The sequence below is a fragment of the Stenella coeruleoalba genome (assembly GCF_951394435.1).
Source record: "Stenella coeruleoalba genome assembly, chromosome: 1".
In the NCBI taxonomy this organism is placed as follows: domain Eukaryota; kingdom Metazoa; phylum Chordata; class Mammalia; order Artiodactyla; family Delphinidae; genus Stenella; species Stenella coeruleoalba.
In genome coordinates this window covers 42,612,668-42,636,792 of record NC_137169.1, presented here as the reverse complement: position 1 = coordinate 42,636,792, position 24,125 = coordinate 42,612,668, and the positions used below count along the sequence as shown (strand labels likewise).

The 24,125-nt window shown below is 41.8% G+C and overlaps 1 protein-coding gene across 3 annotated transcripts in view; it reads left to right on the top strand.

Moving 5' to 3' along the window:
• Positions 1 to 23,917, top strand: part of LOC307176025 (calreticulin-like) — a 63,642-nt gene extending 39,725 nt beyond the window's left edge. For 2 of the 3 annotated variants that reach the window (XM_079901785.1, XM_079901784.1), the window contains 5 exons: positions 742 to 902; positions 3,957 to 4,051; positions 5,287 to 5,496; positions 13,188 to 13,280; positions 18,400 to 22,006. In XM_079901785.1, the coding sequence (XP_079757911.1) occupies positions 742 to 902; positions 3,957 to 4,051; positions 5,287 to 5,496; positions 13,188 to 13,280; positions 18,400 to 18,690 (850 nt within the window). In that variant the 3' untranslated portion in view covers positions 18,691 to 22,006. The other variant, XM_079901786.1, reaches the window with a different exon arrangement.
• Positions 23,918 to 24,125: the final 208 nt, after the last annotated feature.

Sequence of the window (24,125 nt, the reverse complement as noted above, 5' to 3'; positions counted from 1 at the left end):
CCACCCATGGGGTCTTAATAGAAACAGAGCTTGTTTTGTAAAGCTTCAGAATAGTATTTAAGTATCTCTCGAAAATCAGAGACAGTATGGTATAAGGGAAAGAAAGAATCAGTCAAACATGTCATAAAAAAATCCCAGTGGCTGGTGATCCAGTGGCTAAGATTCCGTGGTCCCAATGCAGCGGCCCTGGTTCGATACCTAGTCAGGGAACTAGATCCCACATGCTGCAACTAAGAGTTCGCCTGCCACAACTAAAAGATCACACATGCCACAACTTAAGATCCCTTGTGCTGCAACGAAGATCTCACATGAGGAAACGAAGATCCCCTGTGCCATGACAAAGACCCGGTACAGCCAAATATATGAATAAATAAATAAATATTAAAAAAAAATAAAGTGGGTGCATTAAAAAAATATCCCAGTTTAGCTCCTTACCAGCCTTGTGGCCCTAGGCAGGTCACTTCACCTCCCCGTGACTCAGACTCCTAATTTGTAAAAGTGAAGATAGATAGTACCAATTTTGCAGGGTTGCTCTGAGGCTTGAATAAGATTATGTGTGTAAAGCATCCAGGACGTCACCAGGACGGCATGCAGTAGGTAAGAATGTAGCAGAGATTGGTGAGACCAAGTGCTAGGTTTCTCTGACTGCTCTTAGGGTATTTAAATCTAGAGATTCTGTGCTCTCTGCTCTCAGGTCTCCAGACCAGTAAAGATGCCAAGTTTTATGCCCCTCTCCACCAGGTACAAGAAGCCATTCAGCAATGAGAACGAGACCTTGGTGGTTCAGTTTTCAGTAAAACACAAGCAAGGCATCCATTGCGGTGGTGGGTTCGTGAAACTCTTTCCTGACACCCTGAACCAGGAGGATATGCATTCAGAATCCGAGTATTACATCATGTTTGGTAAGCTCTCTGATAGCAGTCGCTGTCAGCCCTGTGAGGTCTTAATGAGAGCCACTGTAGTTGTAGAAAAGGCTCAGATGGAAATTTATTTTTTAAAAAATTTATTGTATTGAAGTATAGTTGATTTACCATGTGTTAATTTCTGTTGTACAGCAAAATGATTCAGTTATATATATATACAGTTTTTATACACACATACACATACTAACATACACATTCTTTTTCATATTCTTTGGAACAGGAAATTTCTAATGTGATAGCTCCACCTCCCTCTGTGGTAAGACTCTTAGAAGACCTGAGAAAAGCAACTCTAAACCTAAATGTTAATATAGAGGTGAAGAGTCACATGGTATTAACAAGGCTACAGTACAGAGAGACACTTTCCATTTCTAAGAGAAAGAGAAAGGGATCAGAAACTGTGTAGATACCCTCAAATGTACCTATTACAATAAGGCTTTGTGCTCTGAAGGAGGTTCCTGCCCTCAGGGAGAGAAAGGCACAGAAGGTTAGGGAAATCACCTTTATCCAACATCTGTAGTGCATCCAGTGTTGCATCTGTAACCTCAGTATACTGGCCCTCCTTGGGGCAGTCCAGCTCTTACTTAGCTCAGTTTCAACGTGGTTGATATTTAAAAAAACAAGAAACAACGGCAACTAATCCAACTCCCAAATCATTGGTGAAGAATGTGGATTTTACTGAAGGTTTTTGCAAATTCAGAGGAAAGGGTTAAACTACACATCATAAACCAACATTTCCCTAAAATTCTCTCTAGATATTTTTTCTTTTCCCAGGGAGCTCCAGATCTCTCTCTTGCCCTCGCCAAAATCCTCCTCTTCATCCTTTTTCTGTCTGAATCCCTTCTCCCTCAACTCTCTTTCTTATCTTTCAACCTCTTTCTTATTTTTCTTTTTTTTTTGCGATACGCGGGCCTCTCACTGTTGTGGCCTCTCCCGCTGTGGAGCACAGGCTCCAGACGCGCAGGCTCAGCAGCCATGGCCCACGGGCCCAGCCGCTCCACGGCATGTGGGATCCTCCCAGACCAGGGCACGAACCCGTGTCCCCTGCATCGGCAGGGGGACCCTCAACCACTGCGTCACCATGGAAACCCTCTTTCTTATTTTTCAATCCCTTTCTTAGGTAGACCAATAAAGCACTATGGGGGTCTAAAACATGAGTCTGCCCATCTCTATTTTTTTCAGAATCTACACTTCTCACAAGGCGCTTATATCTGTAATGTACATGGTAGTTGTAGTAGGGAAATTGGAAATAAGATTTTTTAAATGTGATTTTTTTTCCCTTTCAAATGAATATTGTTTACTTGATGCTCAAACAACCCAACAAGTTTGGGCTATTATCATCTCCATTTTACAGATGAGAAAACAAAGGCAAGAAATTTGCCCAAGATGAGCAAGTCGGAAGTCAGATTTTGAACCCAGTCTGTCTGGCTGTAAAGCCTGGGCTTTTTCTACTCTACCCTTTTGCCTTCTGCTTGGTGTGGGCACAGGCATATGAATCATTTTTTAAAAGGCAGAATGAAGACATATTTTTAAAAAGGTATTGATGAGGAGTTATGAGATCACAAAAGATGACATGTCCACCTGGGGGCATTTTGGAGAAGATATTAATTATTCTTTGAAGAATGAGTTAGATTTTAATAAGCAGAAAAGGAGAGAGAGGAAATGTAATTTGGGCATAGGAAACTGTGTGTACAAAAGCTCAGAGACACGAAATTCAAATGCAAGTAGGAAAACGATGAGACCAGTGTAGCTAGAGCACACTGAGTGTGTGTGTGTGTGTGTGTGTGTGTGTGTGGTGCATGCAGGAACATATTTAGGATAGTCAGAGAGCAATAGCATGGGAAATTAGGTAGAAAAACTAGGTTAAAACCTATTCTTGGTGAGACCTTCCTGGTGGCACGGTGCTTAAGAATCCACCGGCCAATGCAGGGGACACAGGTCTGAGCCCCTGTCTGGGAAGATCCCACATGCCTCAGAGCAACTAAGCCCGTGTGCCACAACTACTGAGCCTGCGCTCTAGAGCCAGCGAGCCACACTACTGAGCCCATGTGCCACAACTACTTAAGCCCATGTGCCTAGAACCCATGGTCTGCAACAAGAGAAGCCACCACAGTGAGAAGCCGGCGCACTGCAATGAAGAGTAGCCCCCGTCGCTGCAACTAGAGAAAGCCCGCGTGCAGCAACGAAGACCCAATGCAGCCAAAAATAAATAAAAATAAATAAATAACTAAATTTATATTTTTAAAAAAACCCCTATTCTTGGGCCTTTTCCAGGTTAAGCTCTCTGGACTCACAAATCAACAGTTTCCTCTAAAGCTTTCACAAAGCAGGAAGAGCCCCAGGCTCTGTTTCTAGTTAGGCTTGGGTTTAAAGCCCAGCAATGTGACTTATTAGCTGTTTGAACTTCTGCAAGTTGCTTAACTTTTCTGGGCCACAATTTTCCCAACTAAAAGTGGAGATAGTAATACCTCCTTGTGAGAATTAAATGACGTGGTATTAAGTGCCCGGCACAGGAGGGGCTTCCAGTTGGGTTTGGTCAATGGAATCCTGGCAGAAGATCACAGGGAGGGAGGAGAGTTGTGTCCCTTGACTGAAGGTCACAGCTTATCTCCTGGCTGCCCTCTCTACTGAACTCCTTTTTTTTCTGGGCTTTGGTAACTGCCCCTTCTCCTAGCCCCTTCAAGCTTAGGAGTGGGAATAGCCTGGAGCATAGCATTATTCCTTATATTTTCTCAATGTCCTGCCCCCACCATTTACAACAGTCCCTTTACACAGGTTCGATCCCTCATTGGGGAACTAAGATCTCGAATGCCTCATGGTGTGGCCAAAAACAAAAACAAAAACAAACAAACAAAGAACAAAAACAGAAAAAACCCGAAACAAAACAAAGAATTAAAATAGTCCCTTTATTAAATTATCCTCAAATAATCCTAAATTTGTGTGTGCTGTCTCTTTCCTGCTATGTCTGTCTTAGCCACAAAACAGGCAAACTGCCTAAAAGTGATGTAAATTCATGTATTGGGATTTAATTTCCAGGCCCTGACATCTGTGGCTTTGGCAACAACAAAGTACAAGTCATCCCTCATTATCAAGGGAGATACCATGAGAACAACAAGACCATCAAACCCAGGGTGAGTGTGAGGGCTGGTCTTCAGCCTAGGGGGAAGGATAACCATTTTGCATTTGTTATCTCATTTAATCCTTACAACACCCCTGTAAATTAAGTACTATCATCTCCATTTTGCAGATTAGAAAATAGACCCAGAGAAGTGCTGTAAATTACAGGATTTCACATAGAAGCAATTCGTCTGAAAGCCTAGGAAGTCATGTAAGCTTATCTCTTGGAACAATGCTTGCCATGGCCCACTTCCCCACTGCTAGATATTGGAAGAGACGGGGGAGGTGGGGAGTGCTGGACTTAGAAATGGGTGGTGAGTTTACCTTAGTAACATCAGGGTTAGAGAGATCTAGGTTGGCTGGAGGATAATAGCTGGATTTCATCAGCCACTCAACAGGAAATCACTGAATGCCATCTCTGTGCTGGGCCTTGGGCTGGGGATAGGGTGAGCCAGGCATGGCTTCTAATCTCTCAAAATTCAGAGTCCAGTAAAGGTAAGAGTCAAGCAAAGGAGAATGACTACCTAGTCTGATTAGGGTCTGTGAGAGCACAGAGGAGACCCCAACCTGGTGCCTTAGGAAATGCTTCAGAGAAGCACAAAGAAGGTTTCTACTGTGCTGAGTTTTGAATGATGAGCATGAATTGGTCTTGTAAAGGAAGGTGACAATTTTAGGGAGGATTGAGCTACTAGAAGAGGTAATCACATGAGAAAAGTCAAGGAGACTTGAGAAAGAGTAGCACCGCAAGAAGTTTGGCACAAGTAGAGCACAGGGGAGAGGCAGAGACTGAGTCTAGAGAAGACCCTAGGTCCTGGGTCATTGGAGAACTTGTGTTTGGGGCAAAGTCCTTCCCTAGCAGGACTGTGCATACAGGGACTCCCTGGGATCCAGCTCAGGGTAAGCATTGTGCTGGGACCTGCAGATACAACAGATGAGTCAGAAACGACCCCTGCAGTTGAGAAGCTCAGAGTCTAGTGGGACAGACAGAAAGACAGACAAGATCAAAGAATGACCAGAGCTGTGATGAAGGGAAGGATGGGAACTAGGTGAGACCAGAGGAGTGTGTACTCAGGAGAATGAGACCCAAAGTCTCTTTTGGGTTAACCAGAGAAATGGGATGAAGGATGTGGTAAAGTGTGTTTGTGACTATGTGGGAAGTGGCATTCAGGAACTGAGGGCCTGTTTTAGATGGTGATTTTAATGCTTGAGGTCCAACAGGGGACTGAAATATTCCTCGTTCCCTTTCTAGATCAATAAAGACACTCACCTGTACACTCTGATCATTCGCCCCGATGCTACTTATGAGGTCAAAATTGACAACCAGCAAGTAGCAGCTGGGGACCTGGAGGACGACTGGGACTTCTTGCCTCCCAGGAAGATAAAAGCCCCCTATACCCGGAAACCAAGGAAATGGGATGAACGCCTACAAACAGAGGATCCTGAAGATAAGAAACCTGAGGTGAGGTGTTTCGATGGGAAGCAGGAGGGGATCTTAGCTGTGGGGATGGGCAAAGGAAGCTAGGAACAATGGAGCAGAAACGGGGAGCATCTTTCCCTCAAGGAGGTGTCCAGCTAAATATTGGTATCCAGAGAGGCATGGAGGGAAGAGGGAAGCACCTCACGTTTATTGAGGATTTACTGCCCCTGCTAGCAGCCTCTATGAGGACAAGGAAAGTGATGCTTAAAAATGAAGTGACTTGCCCAGGCACACATACATTAGAACCAACATTTGAACCTGAATCTCTTTGATTCCAAAGTTATTGATATGGGAAACATGTGGAACATACTCACTGATTCATTATCATTCACTGGAAAGCTGTACTGGATACAACTGTGAATAGAACAATCCAGGGACTGAGAATCCTCCTGGGACTCAGAATCTAGTGAGGGATACAGACAAGTACATAGATGCAGGTCACACTGTGTAATTAATGGTGAGAGTCAGGAAAGCCAAATCCTGTGGGAGCCCCAAACAGGCTCCTAACTCAGGCTGAGTTGGGGTGCAGGTGGTGTTCTGGGAAGGAGGAGGTATGCTTCAGTGATTTGGTTAACCTAGGGATTGGAAAAATAGACTTTGGTGTCAGACAGATATGGTTTGTATCCGAGCTCCACCATTTACTAACTGCGAAACCCCACCTATAAGCAGTTAGACCTTGGGCAAGGAATATAACTGCTGTGAAATTTCACAAACAGGGATTATTATAATACCTATATGTGAAGGTTGTTGTGATGATTAAATGAGCTAATTAATGCCTGGTACATAATAAGTTCTTAATACATGGCATTTATGTGTTAATCATGTACTGAATGTCAAACAGTACATTCATTACAGCAAGGGAAATTGAGTTGGAGGAAAAATATTCCAGACCCTGAGAACAGCAGGAGTGAAGGCACATCAGTCAAGTGGAAAGTAACATGGTTATGTAAAGAACTGCAAGCAGCAGTTTAGTATTTTAGGAGCATAAAGTTCAAGGTGGAGAGTGATGGAAGATGAGTTGGAATGGTCTGTTGGAGCCAGGTCATGGAGGGCCTCACCTGCTGGGCTGCTGCTCCTGAGGTCACAGCAGATTCACCCTCATGCAGAGGAGATGCTCAGGGTTCAGCAAGGAGCAGCATGGCACCCAGCAACTGGAATCCATTCTGTAAGGAGAGGCCTGTAGAGAGGTGGGCAGTGGCTCAGCCATGTGTAGGGAGATTCAATGGGCTCCAAACCCAGGGGGAGGGAGGTGTAGTCAGAGAATTAAGGCAGATGATCAAGCAGTGTCTGGATCTTCAGCACCCTGGGAGAATTAGGGACTAGTTTACTTCCAGACCCAGCAGGCAGGCTCAGGGCAGCAAGACTAACCATAGACTCTCCCTCCTGGTGTGGACCATGCACCTGATGTAGTCAGGGTTGGATCAAGGCCTGGGGGAGAGGGGAGAGGCTCCAGGCCTCTATGCTCCCTGTTGAGTAGACCCGGAGAAGGTGGAGACTACTTAGATAGGCTGGGCTCTATCAATTCTATAGCCCCCAGGAGAGGATGCTGACTGTTAATGTCTCAGGAACCACAAAACAGCTGAGGCATCCCAGGAACTAGGGAACTTCATGCTACTGAATGACTGTGAGTCTAGTGGGCTTGGCAGCAAAGCCTTTAGTAAGTCTGGGAAGTGATCAGCACCAAGGTGAACTGCCAGGTAGATAGAGCAAAACTTTGGAGGCTCCAGAGCAGAAGAAATATGAACATTAGGACAGGCCATGACTTGGAGCTCTGTCTTAGGAAATAGAAGGGACCTGGGGTACAAGGGAGGACTGATACAGATCTGGGAACATGCTGGGGTACAATGCAGGTCACTAAGAGAGGCCTTCAGGAAGAGGGACACAGGCTAGAAGACTTGTTCTGACAATCGGGGCACATAACTGGGGAACGGAGAGGGCAAGGATAAGGGAAATTCCCATCTTATTTGCGATTAAAGTAGTCAAGGTCAGAAGGATAGAGAATATGAGGAGGCACTGGAGTTGCTTAAAGGCTTTTTCTCTGCTGTATGTTTTGGATTTGTTTGCAGAGCCCTGAGCTGGGCTTTCATAGGAGTGAGGACAGGAGAGCGGCAGGGGTAGGGCGCCAGGTCCAACCCTACTGTACTCTGTACCCCAGTTTCATACCGGCCCACCCATCTGCACTCATGGAGGAACATTTTGTTTTAGGACTGGGAAGACTTCGAATACATCCCAGACCCGGAAGCCAGACGACTGGAATGAGGCAATGAATGGGGGTGGGAAGGGCCCCTGATACCAAACCTGAAGTATAAGGTGAGGGGGTCTCTCCTGCCAATCGGTATGAGAAATAAGAGAGAAGAGATGTAAATTTTAATCTATAGAACAGAAACTCTGAGATCCTGTGGTCATCTTCCTCCTTTCCCCTTCTCCATAACACTGTAGCCTCATTTGGGCCGTGTTCTCAGGGCTGTGCCTATCTGGGAGAAGGTGGTCAAGGTTGATGCTGGGAGGCAGAGGTCCAGGGAGCCCTAGGCAAGGGATTTGTCCGGAGTGGTGGAAATCAGTCAAAGGAACATGATCAAAACAGGAAATGGGTCTGGGGTCAGGAACCGGAAGTCTCAGAAGTGGTCCAGAAAGGGGAAGGGTAGGACATGAATGAGCCAGGCATGTTGGGGGAGGGTGGGGGAACTTCTTTTTAAGGGCTAAGTCCTGACCTCATGTCAGAAATGAGAGGGAACTAAAGGAATCAACTATCAAATGCTCCAGAGATAATACTGACTGAAACAAACATTGTTTTATTTGGTTACAGTTTCCTACACTGCACACCAGGAAGAGAATGGCCCCAAGTCCAGAGTCCTTAGATGGTGGTTCCCTGTGAAGCTACATTTTCTTAACATCATGAACAAACTTATGCAGAGAGCTGGGACCAGGCTCAGAATGGGTCTCTGCTACCTTGTTCATAGCCCTCTGGGTAAAAAGGGGGAACCTGGGGGCTTCCCTGGTGGCTCAGTGGTTGAGAATCTGCCTGCTAATGCAGGGGACACGGGTTCGAGCCCTGGTCTGGGAGGATCCCACATGCTGCGGAGCGGCTGGGCCCGTGAGCCACAACTACTGAGCCTGCGTGTCTGGAGCCTGTGCTCCGCAACAAGAGAGGCCGCGTTAGTGAGAGGCCCGCGCACTGCGATGAAGAGTGGACCCCGCTTGCCACAACTAGAGAAAGCCCTCGCACAGAAACAAAGACCCAACACAGCAAAAATTAATTAATTAATTAATAAACTCCTACTCCCAACATCTTCTTTAAAAAAAAAAAAAGAAAGGGGAACCTGGAAGAGTCTTGTGCATTAGCTCAAAGAAAGGGAGAGAAACTCAAGGAATCCTGCTCTGAATCCTTATGCCTAATTGATTAATCTTTCTGATTGCATGAGAAGAATGGAAAAATACTAATGCCGTGTTCACTCTTTGGTGCTTTGCTCAGGGACAATGTAAACCTCGGATCATTCACAATCTCAGTTACCAGGGGGAGTGGATTCATCCAGAAATAGACAACCCTGAATATAAGCCCGACCCAACCATTTGTCACTATTATAACATTAGTGTCCTTGGCCTGGACCTTTGGCGGGTAAATCTCTCTGGGCTCAGAGCCAGGGAAGAACAGTCCCTCTAAAGGTTCCACAAAGTAGAAAGAGCTCCAGGCTGGAAATTACAAAACTTGAGTGAGTCTTGACCTTTCTAAACCTCAAACTGTTCCTCTTTAAAATGGGATTAATTATATTCATCCTAATAATTATAATGGCTAAAATTTATTGAGTCTCTACCATGTACCAAGCACTATTTCAGAGACTTTGCAAGTGCCATTTAACTCTCACTATGAAATCTCCTACTTCTAAATGTGAAAACTGATGTTCAGCAAAGTTAGCTAACTTGCCTGAAGACACATCTGGTAAGCAGAAAAGCTGGAATTTGAATGCAGGCCTTTCTGAGGCTAGATTCAGTGTTCCAATACTTTATACTGCTAGGCCGGTCCTATGTAAATCTTGGGGTAGTTCTGGAAATAAAAGGGAATCAGAGATGTGGTAAATCTTTGAAATATTAAAATCCCCAGATAGATGTTGGGACTGATTGTCCCAGCCATGATGACAAATCCTGACCTAGCCTCCCTCTTCTCTGCCAGTTACCTTTCCTGGCTCTGATTTGAAGGAAGAGAGGAGGGCTCAGGTACTCAGGCCTTCACAGAGTTGTTTTCTTCCAATGAGACCTGATGTTGAAAATGCGAGTATTCCTTCCCAGATTAGGAGAAAGAGAGCACCTCAAGTGCCTGCCTCAGAGTGAAAGCTTTAGCCCAGGAGACCTCTTGGAAACTGCAACCTATCAATACATAGTGTTGGAATTCCCTTGGAGAGGAAGGGGAAGTGAGCATTAATATCCCTTATTATTACCCTGTATTATGTTTGAGAGAATTGAGAATCAGAAATGTCACATGATGTGCCCAAGAGCACACAGCTAGTGCATGGGAGAGACAGGATTCAAAGGTCTGTCAGCCCGTAAAGTCCTTGTTTATTGATTACACCCACCGTACAATAGAGTCTCTAGAAACTGCAGCCACTTGTCCTTGGGTGTATCCTGGAATGTTCTACAGCCAGTGAAATCTCTGTCTCTGACCAGTGATTTCTACAGTTCAAGGCTGCTAAAGGTCTCTTGAACAGACACTCCCAATTTGAAGCTTTCTTGGTTTATTTATTTATTTTGACTTTCTTGTTTTCCTGGCTCAGTGAGGCCAGCACACAAGTATAAGGAGATGATGTATGTAAATTACCATGTGCATAGTAGGGGTTCAGGAGAGAAGGAAGAAGAGAGACATATGTCCTTCTTTTGTTCCTTTTTTATCTGAAGAATGTGGATACAGTTTGTACCAATTCCCATTGTTATCTCTTTTTTTTTCAGTTGTCCCTTTTTAATAAATAATAGGAACTTTCTACATCTTGAAAAAATATGTGGTCATATTAATATGCCTAATCTGATTGTTTCCTTAAAATGCATTGGGTTTTTTTTTCCACTGAAAACATTAAGGCACACACTTTAAACAGTTTCTTTGTTCATATACAAAATTTAAAAATTATTTGACACTAATTGCTCTGAGTTCTATCTTCCTCCTCAAGTAGGCAAACCTTTCTATTTGAGAATTTAAACCATGCTGAAGGAGTGTTTCTCAAACTTTAACATGCGTATGAATCACTCAGATCTTAATAAAATGCAGATTCTGATCCAGCAGGTCTGGGACAAATCCTGAGAGACTACATTTCTGAAACTCCAGCATTATCTCTTTTTTTTTTTTTTTTTTTGTCTTGTGATACAGTTCTGTACAATGCTGACATCATCCTTGCAGGCATCCTTTCCTTTTAAGTTCTAGTTGGGTCTGGCACTCCCAAGTCCTACTCCACCCTACCCACTCAGCCAAACCAACACATCCAGTTTATCACAGGGCCCCTGCACCTCACTGGAAAAACCTAGAGACTCTCAGCATAGAGATGGGCTGGAATTCTCTCACCTGCCCTGCGCCAACCCGGGGTTCCAGATGCTCTGTGAGTCCATCGCCCTCTGCATCAGGTCCTAGCCTAGTAAGCTGCTTAATCTTCCTGCTTAGTCCCTGACCCATCCTGCTCTCTGTTCCTACACTCCCATACACAGTCCCTTTTCTTTTCTTTCCTTTTTTTTTCCTTAGGCAGAAGATACTGCATTCTTTCATCAGGACAGAGGCTAGGAGGAGATGGCAGTGGACAAAAAAATTCTTTCTCTTAGCTTTGGGACTCCTTATGATCTTTGAAGGAGTAGTGACACAAAATGCAATGAATATAGCCTAACAACCATAATGCAAAGCAATTGACATTCCTTAGGTCATATGGTCTGTGTCACAGACCTGTGGGGCTGGAGGGTAGGGCTTATCATCTCCGTTTTACTGACCAGGAAGTAGAGGGCTTAGAGAGGTGACTTGACTTGTCAAGATCCCATAGCTAGTAAGTGCCCAAACCTATACTCTTTCCATTTTATGATTCAAGTGGGACATCACAGGAAACCAGGTAACTTTCAGTGAATTAACTTTTTAGGCTTTACAGTCTCACAAAGCTCTTTCTCACATATTCTTTTCTCCTGAGAACTGTAAGAAGAAAGCAGGGAAATTATATTTTCTTCAATTTTCCAGATAAAAACATGGAGGCACAGAAGAGATATGAGTAAACCAAGGTCCCTCCACTAGTGAGTTGTAGGAAGCAGGACTGGCCCTGATGTCCTGATTCGCAGTTGGAGGCAGAGCCAGGAGTTTAGTGTAGGGGGGATGGCGGTAAGTGAGCACCAAAGAGAACAGGGGAGATTGGAAACATTTCTCCTGCGAGTAGAAAAAATGGAAGAGCCAAAAAATGAGCAGTTCCCTGACCAAGACTGCTGACAGCTCAAAAAGGAAAAAAACAGAACAAAAAATAAATCCCAACTCACAAAAAGAAAAAAAATCCCAAAGAAAAAAATCGTAAAGTTGCATAAGGAATTATTAAAACCAATTTTTTAAATGGCTCAGAGGAAATTAACGATCTTTATTCAAAGTGGCTATTTTGTCATTTATTTTTCTGCTGAAGGCAGGGTTGGGGGGATGATGTAAGCCAAATAAAAGTCTTTCTTATTTAAAAAAGGCAAAACAAAACGAAACATTTTTCAAACCCTAGAGGAAGGACACATGATAACTCATGCTGCAAATTTTCTCGTGGTCACACAATGGCTCTCACACAATTAACTTGCTGATTTATTTAACGTATAATGCTAAAGCAAAAAAAATCCAGAATGACTCTCCTTTTGTTTCTTTTGAAACATATCCAGATAATGAAAAGTTATGATAATAACTATTATCATTTATCGAATGACTGTTATCTGCTAGACACTGTGCTTTACATATATTATTTCTAATGCTCATGACAACACTTCAAGTGAGTTAGTTTTAATACTTCACTTATGAGGGAATAGGCTCAGAGGAGTTGAGTAACTTCCCCAAAGTCACACAGCTAGTATGTGGTTGAGCTGGTCTGTCTGATTCCATGACTGCTGCTCTTTCTATTTTGTTCCTTTATCATTAATAAACACTGAAATTATTATATACCGTTGACTTGATTCATCCTTTTCTTTAATTGTAAATATTAAATATGTTATTTTAAGAAAATAGAGAAATATGGTAGAGAATCTAAATTATGCTTGCACTTCTTGTTGAACCTTTTCTTTTCCCCGTATTCTTTTAGTTTTTCTGATTATATTGAGGAGAGAACCTTAAAAAGGACATCTATAAGTGGCAGCAGAGACTATCAGTCTGAGCTGGGGCAAGAGCCACTGGACAGCAATTTGGAGCCTAGCAGAATGATGAAATTTCTTCACAACCCTCTGAAAGAGTGGTCACAGGCTTGGAGAACACAGAACCTTGGGAAACAGTAACGTAACTTCTTTCTAGAGCAGATCAGCTAAGGTGGTACAGCATTCTGGACCCTCTGTGCTCTTAATCATCTTTGTATTCCCTCACTCCACCTCAGTTATTGATTAAAATCTCTGGTCCGTGGCCTGGGAATCTGCATTTAGCAAAGCTTCCAGTTGATTTTTTAAAGCCTTTTGACCTAGTTCTAATAATCCCATTGTTTTCATTTCAACAGGTGAAATCAGGCTGCATCTTTGATAATTTCCTTCTTACAAATAATGAAGAGTTTGCAGAAGAGGCTGGAAATAAGACCTGGGGAATAAGAAAAGTAAGATTTTCCCTCCCTTGGATTTCCAGGTGTCTGACTCTTCAGTTGTGCACTGTTCTCTGCATTTAAAAAATCAGTCTCACAGTCATTGTCTCATTTGCTGGTTAAATGGCCCTGAGAGGCATGGTAAAGAACTTGTATTCATTGGACATCTACGACCTTGTACTTGACTCTATGACCACTTTCCAAAAGTCTTCCCACTAAGCCCTTAAAACAAACCAGCAAGACAGGTATTGTTATTCCTGTTTTTCAGATGTAGGAATTGAGATTCATAGAGTATAGATAAACTGTACAAGGTCACATGCAGCCTTTCACTTGTTGAGTTAGAATGCACACTCCTTCTGTGTCACACGCCCTGCTCACAGTGTGGTGATCTAGAAGGGAGCCACTGAACCCATTTCTGATGGATGACTTGGAGAAGGAAGCAAGATGTTAGTGCTGTTTACCAGTTTCCCTGCTCTCCTAGAACTATTTTACGGGTGGAGTGACACTTAGGACAATGGCTTCTTCTTGGTGCCACCCTTCACCCAGACCTCCTGGTTCTGGGCCATTCAAGCAGGTTTGTGGCCAATGCTTGATTACCCAAAAGGCAGACAAGGCTCATGGTTAGAGCACCAGCAAAGCACAGGCATTAAAAAGAAATTTATTTACTTATTTGTTTATATTTTTGGCTGTGTTGGGTCTTCTTTGCTGTGCGTGGGCTTTCTCTAGTTGCGGCGAGTCAGGGGGGCTACTCTGTGTTGCGGTGCTCGGGCTTCTCATTGCGGTGGCTTCTCTTGTTGAGGAGCACGGGCTCCAGGCGCGCGGGTTTCAGTAGTTGTGGCTTGCAGGCTCTAGAGCTCAGGCTCAGTAGTTGTGGTGCACGGGCTTAGTTGCTCTGTGGCATATGGGATCTTCCCAGGCCAGGGCTCGAACCCATGTCCCCTGCATTGGTAGGTGGATTCTTAACCACTGTGCCACCAGGGAAGTCCCAAAAAAGAAATTTTTGAGAGAACTTTGATACTTACCATTTTCAAAGAAGCATTGACACAGTCATCATGGAAAAAATAAAAATTAGACTTTTTACACTTCTGAGTCTGGTTTTGTTTTGTTTTTACTTTGAGGTTATCATCTAATACTGTTATTTTTAAAATAAATTTATTTATTTTATTTTATTTATTTTTGTCTGCGTCGGGTCTTCGTTGCTGCGCGTGGGCTTTCTCTAGTTGCGGCGAGCGGGGGCTGCTCTTTGTTGCAGTGCACGTGCTTCTCACTGCGGTGGCTTCTCTTGTTGCGGAGCACAGGCTCTAGGCGCGCGGCCTTCAATAGTTGTGGCACACGGGCTCAGTAGTTGTGGCTCGTGGACTCTAGAGTGCAGGCTCAGTAGCTGTGGCGCGCAGGCTTAGTTGCTCTGCGTCATGTGGGATCTTCCTGGACCAGGGATCGAACCCGTGTTCCCTGCATTGGCAGGCAGATTCTTAACCTCTACGCCACCAGGGAAGTCCTCTAATATTGTTTTATTGAGGAAATATTACATATTGGTCAAGAGCATGAGTTTTAGAGCTAGATTGCTTAGGTTCAAATCCAGGCTCCATTACTTACTAGCTGTACAACCTTGGTCAAGTTGTTTAACCTCTCTGATCTTCAGTCTCCTCATCTATAAATTGGGAATGATGATACCAATTATCTTTTAAGTTCCTGGCATATAGTAAGTGCTCAATACATGGTACCTATATATTCACTTGGCAAATATTTGTTGAGTGCTTGTTCAAAGCACTGTTGTAGTTGTTGGAGATATACCAGTGAAATAAAACAGAGAAGTTTCTGCCCTCATGGGGCTTACATCCAGTTAGGGGAGCCCAACAAGAAACATATAAAGAAGTAAATATATATGCATGAGATGGTGAGATAAACTACAGAGAACAATAAAGCAATAGAGAGGGCTGTCATCATGGGGGTTTTGCTCTTTGGTCAGGAGAGGCTTTGTTGAGTAAACAACATTTAAGAGACTTGGAGGAAGTAAGGAGCAAACCACGCAGATGTTTGGGAAGAAGAGCCTTCTGATAGAGAGAATAGCAAATGCAAAGTCCCTGAAGTAGAAGCATAACTTGCTTGTCTAAGAAAAAGTAAGAAGTACAGTGTGACTAGAGCTGAGTGAGATAGAATGAGAGTAGTTGGGGCCACTTCCCTGAGTAAAATGGGGAGCCATTGGAGCCATTTTTAGCAAAGGAGTGATATGAACTGGCTCATAGATTAAGATGTTACTCTGGCTGCTGCACTGCAAAAGTCTATACGAATGAAAAAGGACTATAGGGGAACAAAGGCAGAAGCGAGTGGTAGTGGTGGAGGTAGAGGAATGCTCAGATTCTAGATCCATTTTGAAGGTTAAACTCACAAGAGTGATGGATTAGATACAAAATATGGGTTGGAGTAAAGAGGGATGGCTCCAAGGTTTTTGACCCCAATGACCAGAAGGATGGAGTTATTGAGGATGAGCTTTGGGGCACCCCAATAGTTAGAGATCAGGGAGATAAAGTGGAACCAGCAAACAAAACAGAAAGGGTAGCCGGCGAGGTAGGAAGAGAACCAGGACATTATCCTGTAGGCCAAGTGAAGAAAGTATTTTAAGGGGGAAAGGAGTGATCAATTGTATTGAATGATCAAGAAAGATGAGGACTGAGAATGGACCACTGAATTTAATAACATGGTGTTCATTGGTGACTCTGACAAGAGCAGTTTCAGTGAGACGTATAGGGGGAAAAAATGGGTCCAAGAAAGAATGGAAGGAGAAAAACTAGAGACAGCAAGTATAAGCTAGTCTTTTGTGGAGTTTTGCTGTAATAAGTGTAGAGAGAATAGGGTGATAGGTAAAGGGAAATGTTGGTCAAGAATTTTTTTATATACAGTAGATCTTCCTGCCTGCTTGTATGTTAATGGGAATGATACAATAAAGAGAAAAAACAATATAGGAGAGAAAGAGGAGAATTTCTAGAACACTGTTTTTGAGAATATGAGAGTGGATGACATCTAGTGCCCAAGAAGACGGGTTGGCTTTCCATAGGAATATGGATATTTTATCCATAATCACAGGAATAAAGAATGACTATATAAGAATAAATACAGGCAGGTGGGTAGATTTGGTGGTGGGAGTATATGTAGTTGTATTCTCTGGGAAGCAGACACCAAGATGGTGTTAGAAATGTAGGCGATTTATTGGGGATAATGCCTGGGAAAGATGAAGGGTAGAGGGTGCAGGAATAGGCACCTGTGAAAGGAGAGAGGAAAAGGAGACTTGGGTAGGAATTATAGTCAAGTGCAGTGCAGCTCTGAGAAAGTCTTGCTAGCCCAACATTGCTCCAGGGGAAAAGGAGAAGGAGGGTGAACCAACCACAGAAATATAGTAGGCTCATCAGTTAGCATTAAGGGCTCACTTGAGTTTAGTTTTTGGTTTTTTTTTTTTTTAATTGTCAAATGTCTTGGCATTTAAAAAATTTTTTTTATATTGGACTATAGTTAATTTTTGAGTTTAGTTTTAATGAGTTTAAAATGAGAACAATCTGTTTTTACTATTTTCTCTAGCCATTTTCTCTGCTTAGGTGCAGGCCTGGCAAGTTGGATTTAACCAGATTTGAAGATTTGCCCAACTAAGGGAGGGAAGGGCAAAGGAGTTGAGGATGTTTGCAAGAGAGTAATCACATAAAAATAAAGAAAGCAGGAAAGGGAAGATATGAGTTGGTTGAGGTCTAATGAAAAGGAAATGGTTTAACAAGTTGTTATAGGTGCAGGTGGGCTTGAGGAGTTGGTAGAGTTGGTCTTTTGTTGCCTTTGGCAAGAACTGTTTTGGTAAGGATCGGAGGTTGGGAACAGATCAGTGAGTAGAGCAGTGAGAGGGAAGTGAAGAAATAGAGACATTAAGTGTAGCCAGTGCTTTCCAGGCATAAGAAAATGAAGGCCTGATTGAAAGAGAGAATGTGGGAATAACGTGGGAAACACAACAAGATGTCAAGCACTTGCTCCCACTAGGATTGTCGAAGGCCCTATCCTACTGGACATGCAGGTTCTCAATCTAGCTTTGTCCCCCAGGTCTGGGTAGAAGACCACCAGATTCTCTAGGTGAGGATTAAAGCCCTAGAGGAGTTTAGACTGTGTATTTTTTTTTTTTTTTTTTTAATTCTTGGCTGCGTTGGTTCTTCGTTGCTGCACGTGGGCTTTCTCTAGCTGCGGCGAGTGGGGGATACCCTTCATTGTGGTGCGCGGGCTTCTCATTGCAGTGCCTTCTCTTGTTGCAGAGCATGGGGTCCAGGCACGTGGGCTTCAGTAGTTGTGGCACAATGTCTCAGTAGTTGTGGCTTGTGGGCTCTAAAGCGCAAGCTCAGTAGTTGTGGCGCACAGGCTTATTTGCTCCACGTCATGTGGGATCTTCCCGGACTAGGGCTCGAACCCATGTCCCCTGCATTGGCAGGCGGATTCTTAACCACTGTGTCACCAGGGAAGTCCCAAGGACTGTGTCCTTTCTTTAAGGCCCCTCTGAGTAGTAAAATTTATGAAGATAGCTCTAAGGATCAAATTCTAGCACCTGGATGAACACATTAGAGAACTCAGAAGTCCCGTTTCTGACTGCAAACTTGTACTGGCTACAGTTCAAAAGCAAATTCAAAGAGTTCCATAAAGGTTGTTTTACTGTGATATAGCAGAAAGAGGACCAGACTTGGAACCAGAAAACCTGGTTTCTAATTCTAGTTCTACCACTCACTAGCTATATAGCTTGGGGAACTGATTTAATCAGTCTGAATCTCGTATTCCTCATCTAGAAGGTGGGAGCAGTAACACCTCATACACTGCTGTAAGGAATAGAAATAATGTGTGTAGACTGTCTCATACCATGCTTAACAATACTGTAGGCATTCAGTAGATGTTTGTTGAATCTGAACCAATTTTATTTATGAACAAATTACACACACACACACACACACACACACACACACACTTCTCTCCACCCCACACATACTGAAAATTTATAGGTAAATAAACACCATACCAGAAATCTTTAAGAGTGTGGGAAGATGCCAGACATTTCTAAAGTGAGTTATCTTTGTTTATACCATCTGTAAATTATTTTGAAATTCCACACTCTAAACAGGACATAGAGAAGCAATGGAGAGAACTGTACAAAGAAATGGAAAAAAGAAAACAGGAAAAAGAGGCCAAGAAGAAAAAGGAAAAGGAGGAAGAAAGGGAAGATGACATCTGGGGAATTGAAGAGGGAAGTGAAGAGGATTCTGCTGAGGACCCAGGAAATTACAGGCAGCTGAAGGAAGATGATGATGAAAGAGTATTTCTGGGTAAAAATGTAGAAGTCCATGTTGATCAGAGGATGAACTATAACTGGGTAACAAGTGGTTACTACTCAGAGGCAAATGATGTTGCTTAAAAGGTAGAATGTTCATGGTTTGGCAAAGTCTGGGGAGCAAAATTACTTGCTTTCTCTGAATGAACATTGAGTTTGGATTTCTATATCCCATCTCCTTTGCTCTGTATGACCTTGGGAAAGTCCCATCACTTCTTGAGGCTTCTCTTGTCAATGGAAAGGGAGTGATAATTCCTGTTTCATGAGGCTGCTGTAAGGATTAAATTAGATATGTGTGCAAAGTGCCTGATATAAAAAGACAGTCAACAAATAGTAGCTATTACTACTTACCATTATCATGGTATTTATAAAATAATTGACAGTAAAAAAGCCTCTGTATAAACCTGAGCCTCACTTTCAACTTATTCCAGTATATCCAGTGATGTTATTACAGATGTAAATCTGTATTATTTAGTGTTTACTGAGCAGTTCTGATAGCTGTATTTGTGGGCGATGATGCTTGATGTTTTCTCTTGCAGGTGTATCAAGCACTTAAAAACAAAATCAGACTTCCTCCTAACATACACAAAGATACTTTGTGAAACTCCTTTTGCTTCTCTGCTGTTTTGTGCAGTAATTTTAAATTAATTATTACTTGTTTGCAGGTTTGCTGGTTTTATAGTTATCCTTTCTGTACCATTGGCTCACTATATTATTATATGCATTCGCATAGCTCTTTACAGATCACAAAGCACTTTCCTATAAATTTGAGCAACTACTGCAATGTGCTCATTTAATCCTCAGAACAGCCATTGTAGAGGATACCATTATTATCTTCCTTTTACAGATGCAGAAACTGCTAAAAGGAGGCAAGTCACTTGCTCAGGGTCAAATAACCAGTAAGGGGAGGGACACGTATCTGAACTCAAGTTTGTCTGGTTCCAAAGATTATCCTTCCATTGCATTAGGCTGTTTGTTGAATGAGTGAGTAAATATCTATTATGACTGAGTACAGATAGTAGGCAAGTCTCACATGGAAAAAATACCCTTTTAACAAAAATAATCATAAAGTAATTTTCCTCTTTTAAAAATTTTCTCAAAAAATAAACATACAAACAAGTAGCTGCATGAAGTGTGACAGCCTTTTCATAAGAAGCTAATGTGGTTGCCAGGTGTTCAAGGCGACCATGGTTGATTCCTGGCCCTACTTACTTATCAGCTGTATTACCTTAGGCAAGTAATCTAACTTGCCTGTGGGAGTTATTTTCCGTGTCTCATTTTTCTGTGTCGCATTTTTCACATTTGCAAACTCAGCTGTGAGGATTAAATGCTGACTCTTCCTTCCTTTATTTTATTAGGACTACACCAAAAATTAATCCCAGTCTAGCTGGAGAGTCAAGCCCAGACACAATTATCATATTATAGCACAGGGCTACAAATTTAGGTCTGGAACATCATAGGTGCTCAATAAATATTAGTTAAAAGAATGAACAAATCTCTGACTGGTGCTTTCAGGGAAGAGTTCACGAAGGAAGTAACTTTTGAACCAGCTCTTGAAGAATTCATGAGTCTGTCTTTCAGAGGAGGATATGTGTGAACCAAATTTCAGAGTCAAAGAGCAGGGCACCTGTATGACAGGAGTGGGGTGGTGAGGTCAGGGAGAAGCAGCAAGAACTCCTTCTTCCTTCTTTCCCGTAGGTTGGAGTTGGCTGTAGTGTCTGGGCCTGACAATCTTTGGAATGTTCTGGTTTGGAAAACTTGCCTTTGCAGGGAGGCAAAACTTTACCTCTTCCCTCTTAGGGTTTTCAGCTGGGCCTTAGAATTTAGGTAACATAAGACAGATGCACAAGAGAAAAACATACAAATTTATTCAATGTAAGTTTTATGTGACACGGGAACCCTCATAAGGAAATGAAGACCCAAAGAAGTGGCAAAACCTAAATGCTTTAATACTAGGTTAAACAAAGAGAGGCAATTGTGGAAAAGTAACTAAAATGTACAGGGAGGCTAAAGGAAGATAAGAATTATTTTAACAATGTCAGTTTGTGTAGAATTCTCTTGCTCTCAGCTTGATGAGTGTTTCTTTTCTCCTGGTATGTGGAGGGCAGCTCCTACGTGGGAGCTTTACCTCCTGTATTCAGGAGGAAAGGGGAGATCAAAGTATCCCTTTTGTATCTGCTGTTTTTCAAGTGCCTTTAGCTTAAAATAACCCTTATGCCAGAGTGGCATATTTTGGGGTAGCATATCTTGGCACTCTTCACCTTTATACCTGTTTCTATAACATAGAGTCTTCTCATGGTGAAAAAGAGTAAGGCTTCAGGTACTGAGTCTAAACCCTGTCTTGGGGCTGCAGGGCTGGTGTGTGCGGAATCTATGTTTTAGGGATACCATTGTTTACTACCAATGTCTGCTCTGATTGGTCAGGCATATGTTCTACCAGTTGTTACATATTTTCATTATCACCAGATAAAGATACTGATTTTCATGCAGAATTCTGAGGGAGTAGTAAACAATAAAGATCCATTTGAGGGAATTCCCTGGCAGTCCAGTGGTAAGGACTCTGAACTTTCACTGCTAAGGGCACAGGTTCAATCCCTGGTCGGGGAACTAAGATCCTGCAAGCTGCGCCGGGCGGCCAAAAAAAAAAAATCCATTTGAATATATTCTTTAAAGTTGCTGCTTTACCTTTGTTAATTTTTTACCTTTATTTTGATTGATTGTACAAACATTATTTCAGAAATTAATGTAACTTTAACAAGAAAAAAATTCATGCATAGTTCCATTCATTCTGCACACAGACTGAAATTTTTGTGTTTCCTGCTAGGACTTGTCTTTTGAATACCACCATTCTGCCACTGAACCATACTCCTCCAGATTGAGTTTTTCTTTTGAACTTCTGTTTATATGTTTAATTTTCAAAAGTAACAGATGTTCAATGTAAAAAACTTCATATCTACAAACACATTAAGAAAAAAGTAAAAATTTTTAATTATTCCCAAATCCAGAGACATCTGTGCAATATTTATTGTCTTTTCTTCCAGTTTTGTGTTTATTCATTGGTTAACTGGTTTGACTTTGGGTTGAAATGATTTAGTTAATCACACTCTTCAGTACAGGGCACTTTATCCTCTTTGGTCAGTGATTATCACTTTTAAATTTTATTTGATACTTTTTTTTTCTTTTACTGCCTTTCCCTTCCCCACACAAGCAACTAAGTTCTATCTGATGTAAAACTGTTTTTTGCATATGTTCTTACAAAATATGAATTTTTGTTTGCCCTGGGTGTATTTTTAATTTATGTAAATGGTATAGTGTTTAAATCTCATCTTGTTACCTCATATTTTTCACTATGCACTGTTTTTTTTGTTTGTTTGTTTGTTTTTTTGTTTGTTTGTTTTTTTGTGGTACGCAGGCCTCTCACTGTTGTGGCCTCTCCCATTGCGGAGCACAGGCTCCGGACGCGCAGGCTCAGTGGCCATGGCTCACGGGCCCAACCCCTCCACGGCATGTGGGATCTTCCCGGACCAGGGCACGAACCCGTGTCCCCTGCATCGGCAGGTGGACTCTCAACCACTGCGCCACCAGGGAAGCCCTGCACTGTTTTAAAAATGCATTCATGTTAGAAATAGACAATCTGATGAAAGACCAAACACTTGTAGTGAAATTTAATTTGTAATTTAAAAAAAAAACCTCCCATCAAACAAAAATCAGAACAGAATGGCTTCACAGGGAAATTCTACCAAACATATAAAGAAGAGCTAATATCTATCCTTCTCAAACTCTTCCAAAAAGTTGAAGAGGATGGAACACTGCCAAATTCATTCTACAAGGCCACCATTACCCTGATACCAAAACCAGACAAAGACACTACAAAAAAAGAAAATTACAGGCCAATATCTCTGATGAATATAGATGCAAAAATCCTTAACAAAATATTAGCAAACCGAATTCTACAATATATAAAAAGAATCATACACCATGATCGAGTGGGATTTATTCCAAGGATGCAAGGATGGTTCAATATCAATCAGTGTGATATACTTCATTAACAAAAGGAAGGATAAAAATCACATGATCATCTCAATAGACACAGAAAAAGCATTTGACAAAATTCAGTATCCATTCATGATAAAGACTACTATCAGAGTAGGTATAGAGGGAATATATATCAACATAATAAAGGCCATGTATGATAAGCCCACAGCTAACATATTAATGGTGAAAAGTTGAAAGCATTTCCTCTAAGATCAGGAACTAGACAAGGATGCCTACTCTTGCCACTTCTCTTTAACAGAGTATTGGAAGTCCTAGCCATAGCAATCAGAAAAGAAAAATAAATAAAAGGCATTCAAATTGGAAGGGAAGAAGAAAAACTGTCACTATTTGCAGATGACATGACACTATGTGTATAGAAAACCCTAAATCCCCACCAAAAAACTATTAGAACTAATAAATGAATTAAGTAAAGTGGCAGGATACAAGACTAATGTACAGAAATCTGTTGCTTTTCTATACACTAATAATGAACTATCAGAAAGAGAAAGCAAGAAAACAATTCCATTTAAAACAGTATCAAAAAGAATAAAATACCGCAGAATAAACTTAACCAAGGAGTTGAAAGACCTATACTCTGGAACTATAAAATCTTGATGAAGGAAATGAATGATGACACAAAGAAATAGAAAATACTCCGTTTTCATGACTTGGAAGAATTAAATATTGTTAAAATGTTCACACTACTCAAAGAAATCTACAGATTTAGTGCAATCCCTATCAAAATACCCATGATATTTTTCACAGAACTATAACAATCCTAAAATTTATATGGAACCACAAAAGACCCCGAATAGCCAAAGGAATCTTGAGAAAAAAGAACAAACCTGGAGGTTTCATGCTCCCTGACTTCAGACTATACTACAAAGCTACAGTAATGAAAACAACATGGTACTGGCAAAAAACAAAACAAAACAAAACAAACAGACATATAGACCAGTGGAACAGAATAGAGAGCCTAAAAATAACCTACACATTTATGATCAGTGAGTTTACAACAAAGGAGGAAAGAATATATAATGGGGAAAAGACAGTCTTCAATAAGTGGTGCTGGGAAAACTGGACAGCTACATGTAAAAGAACAAAATTAGGACATTTTCTCACACCATGTACAAAAATAAACTCAAAATGGATTAAAGACTTTAATGTGAGACCAGAAACTATAAAACTCCTAGAAGAGAACATGAGCAGAACACTCTTTGACATTAATCATAGCAATATTTTTTGGATCTGTCTCCCAAGGCAAAAGAAACAAAACCAAAAATAAACAAATGGGACCTAATTAAACTTAAAAGCTTTTGCACAGCAAAGGAAACCATTGACAAAATGGAAGGCAACCTATTGAATGGGAGAAAATATTTGTAAATGATATGACTTATAAGGGGTTAATGTCCACAACGTATAAACAGCTTATACAACTTAATATCAAAAAAACAATCAACTCAATTAAAAAATGGGCAGAAAAA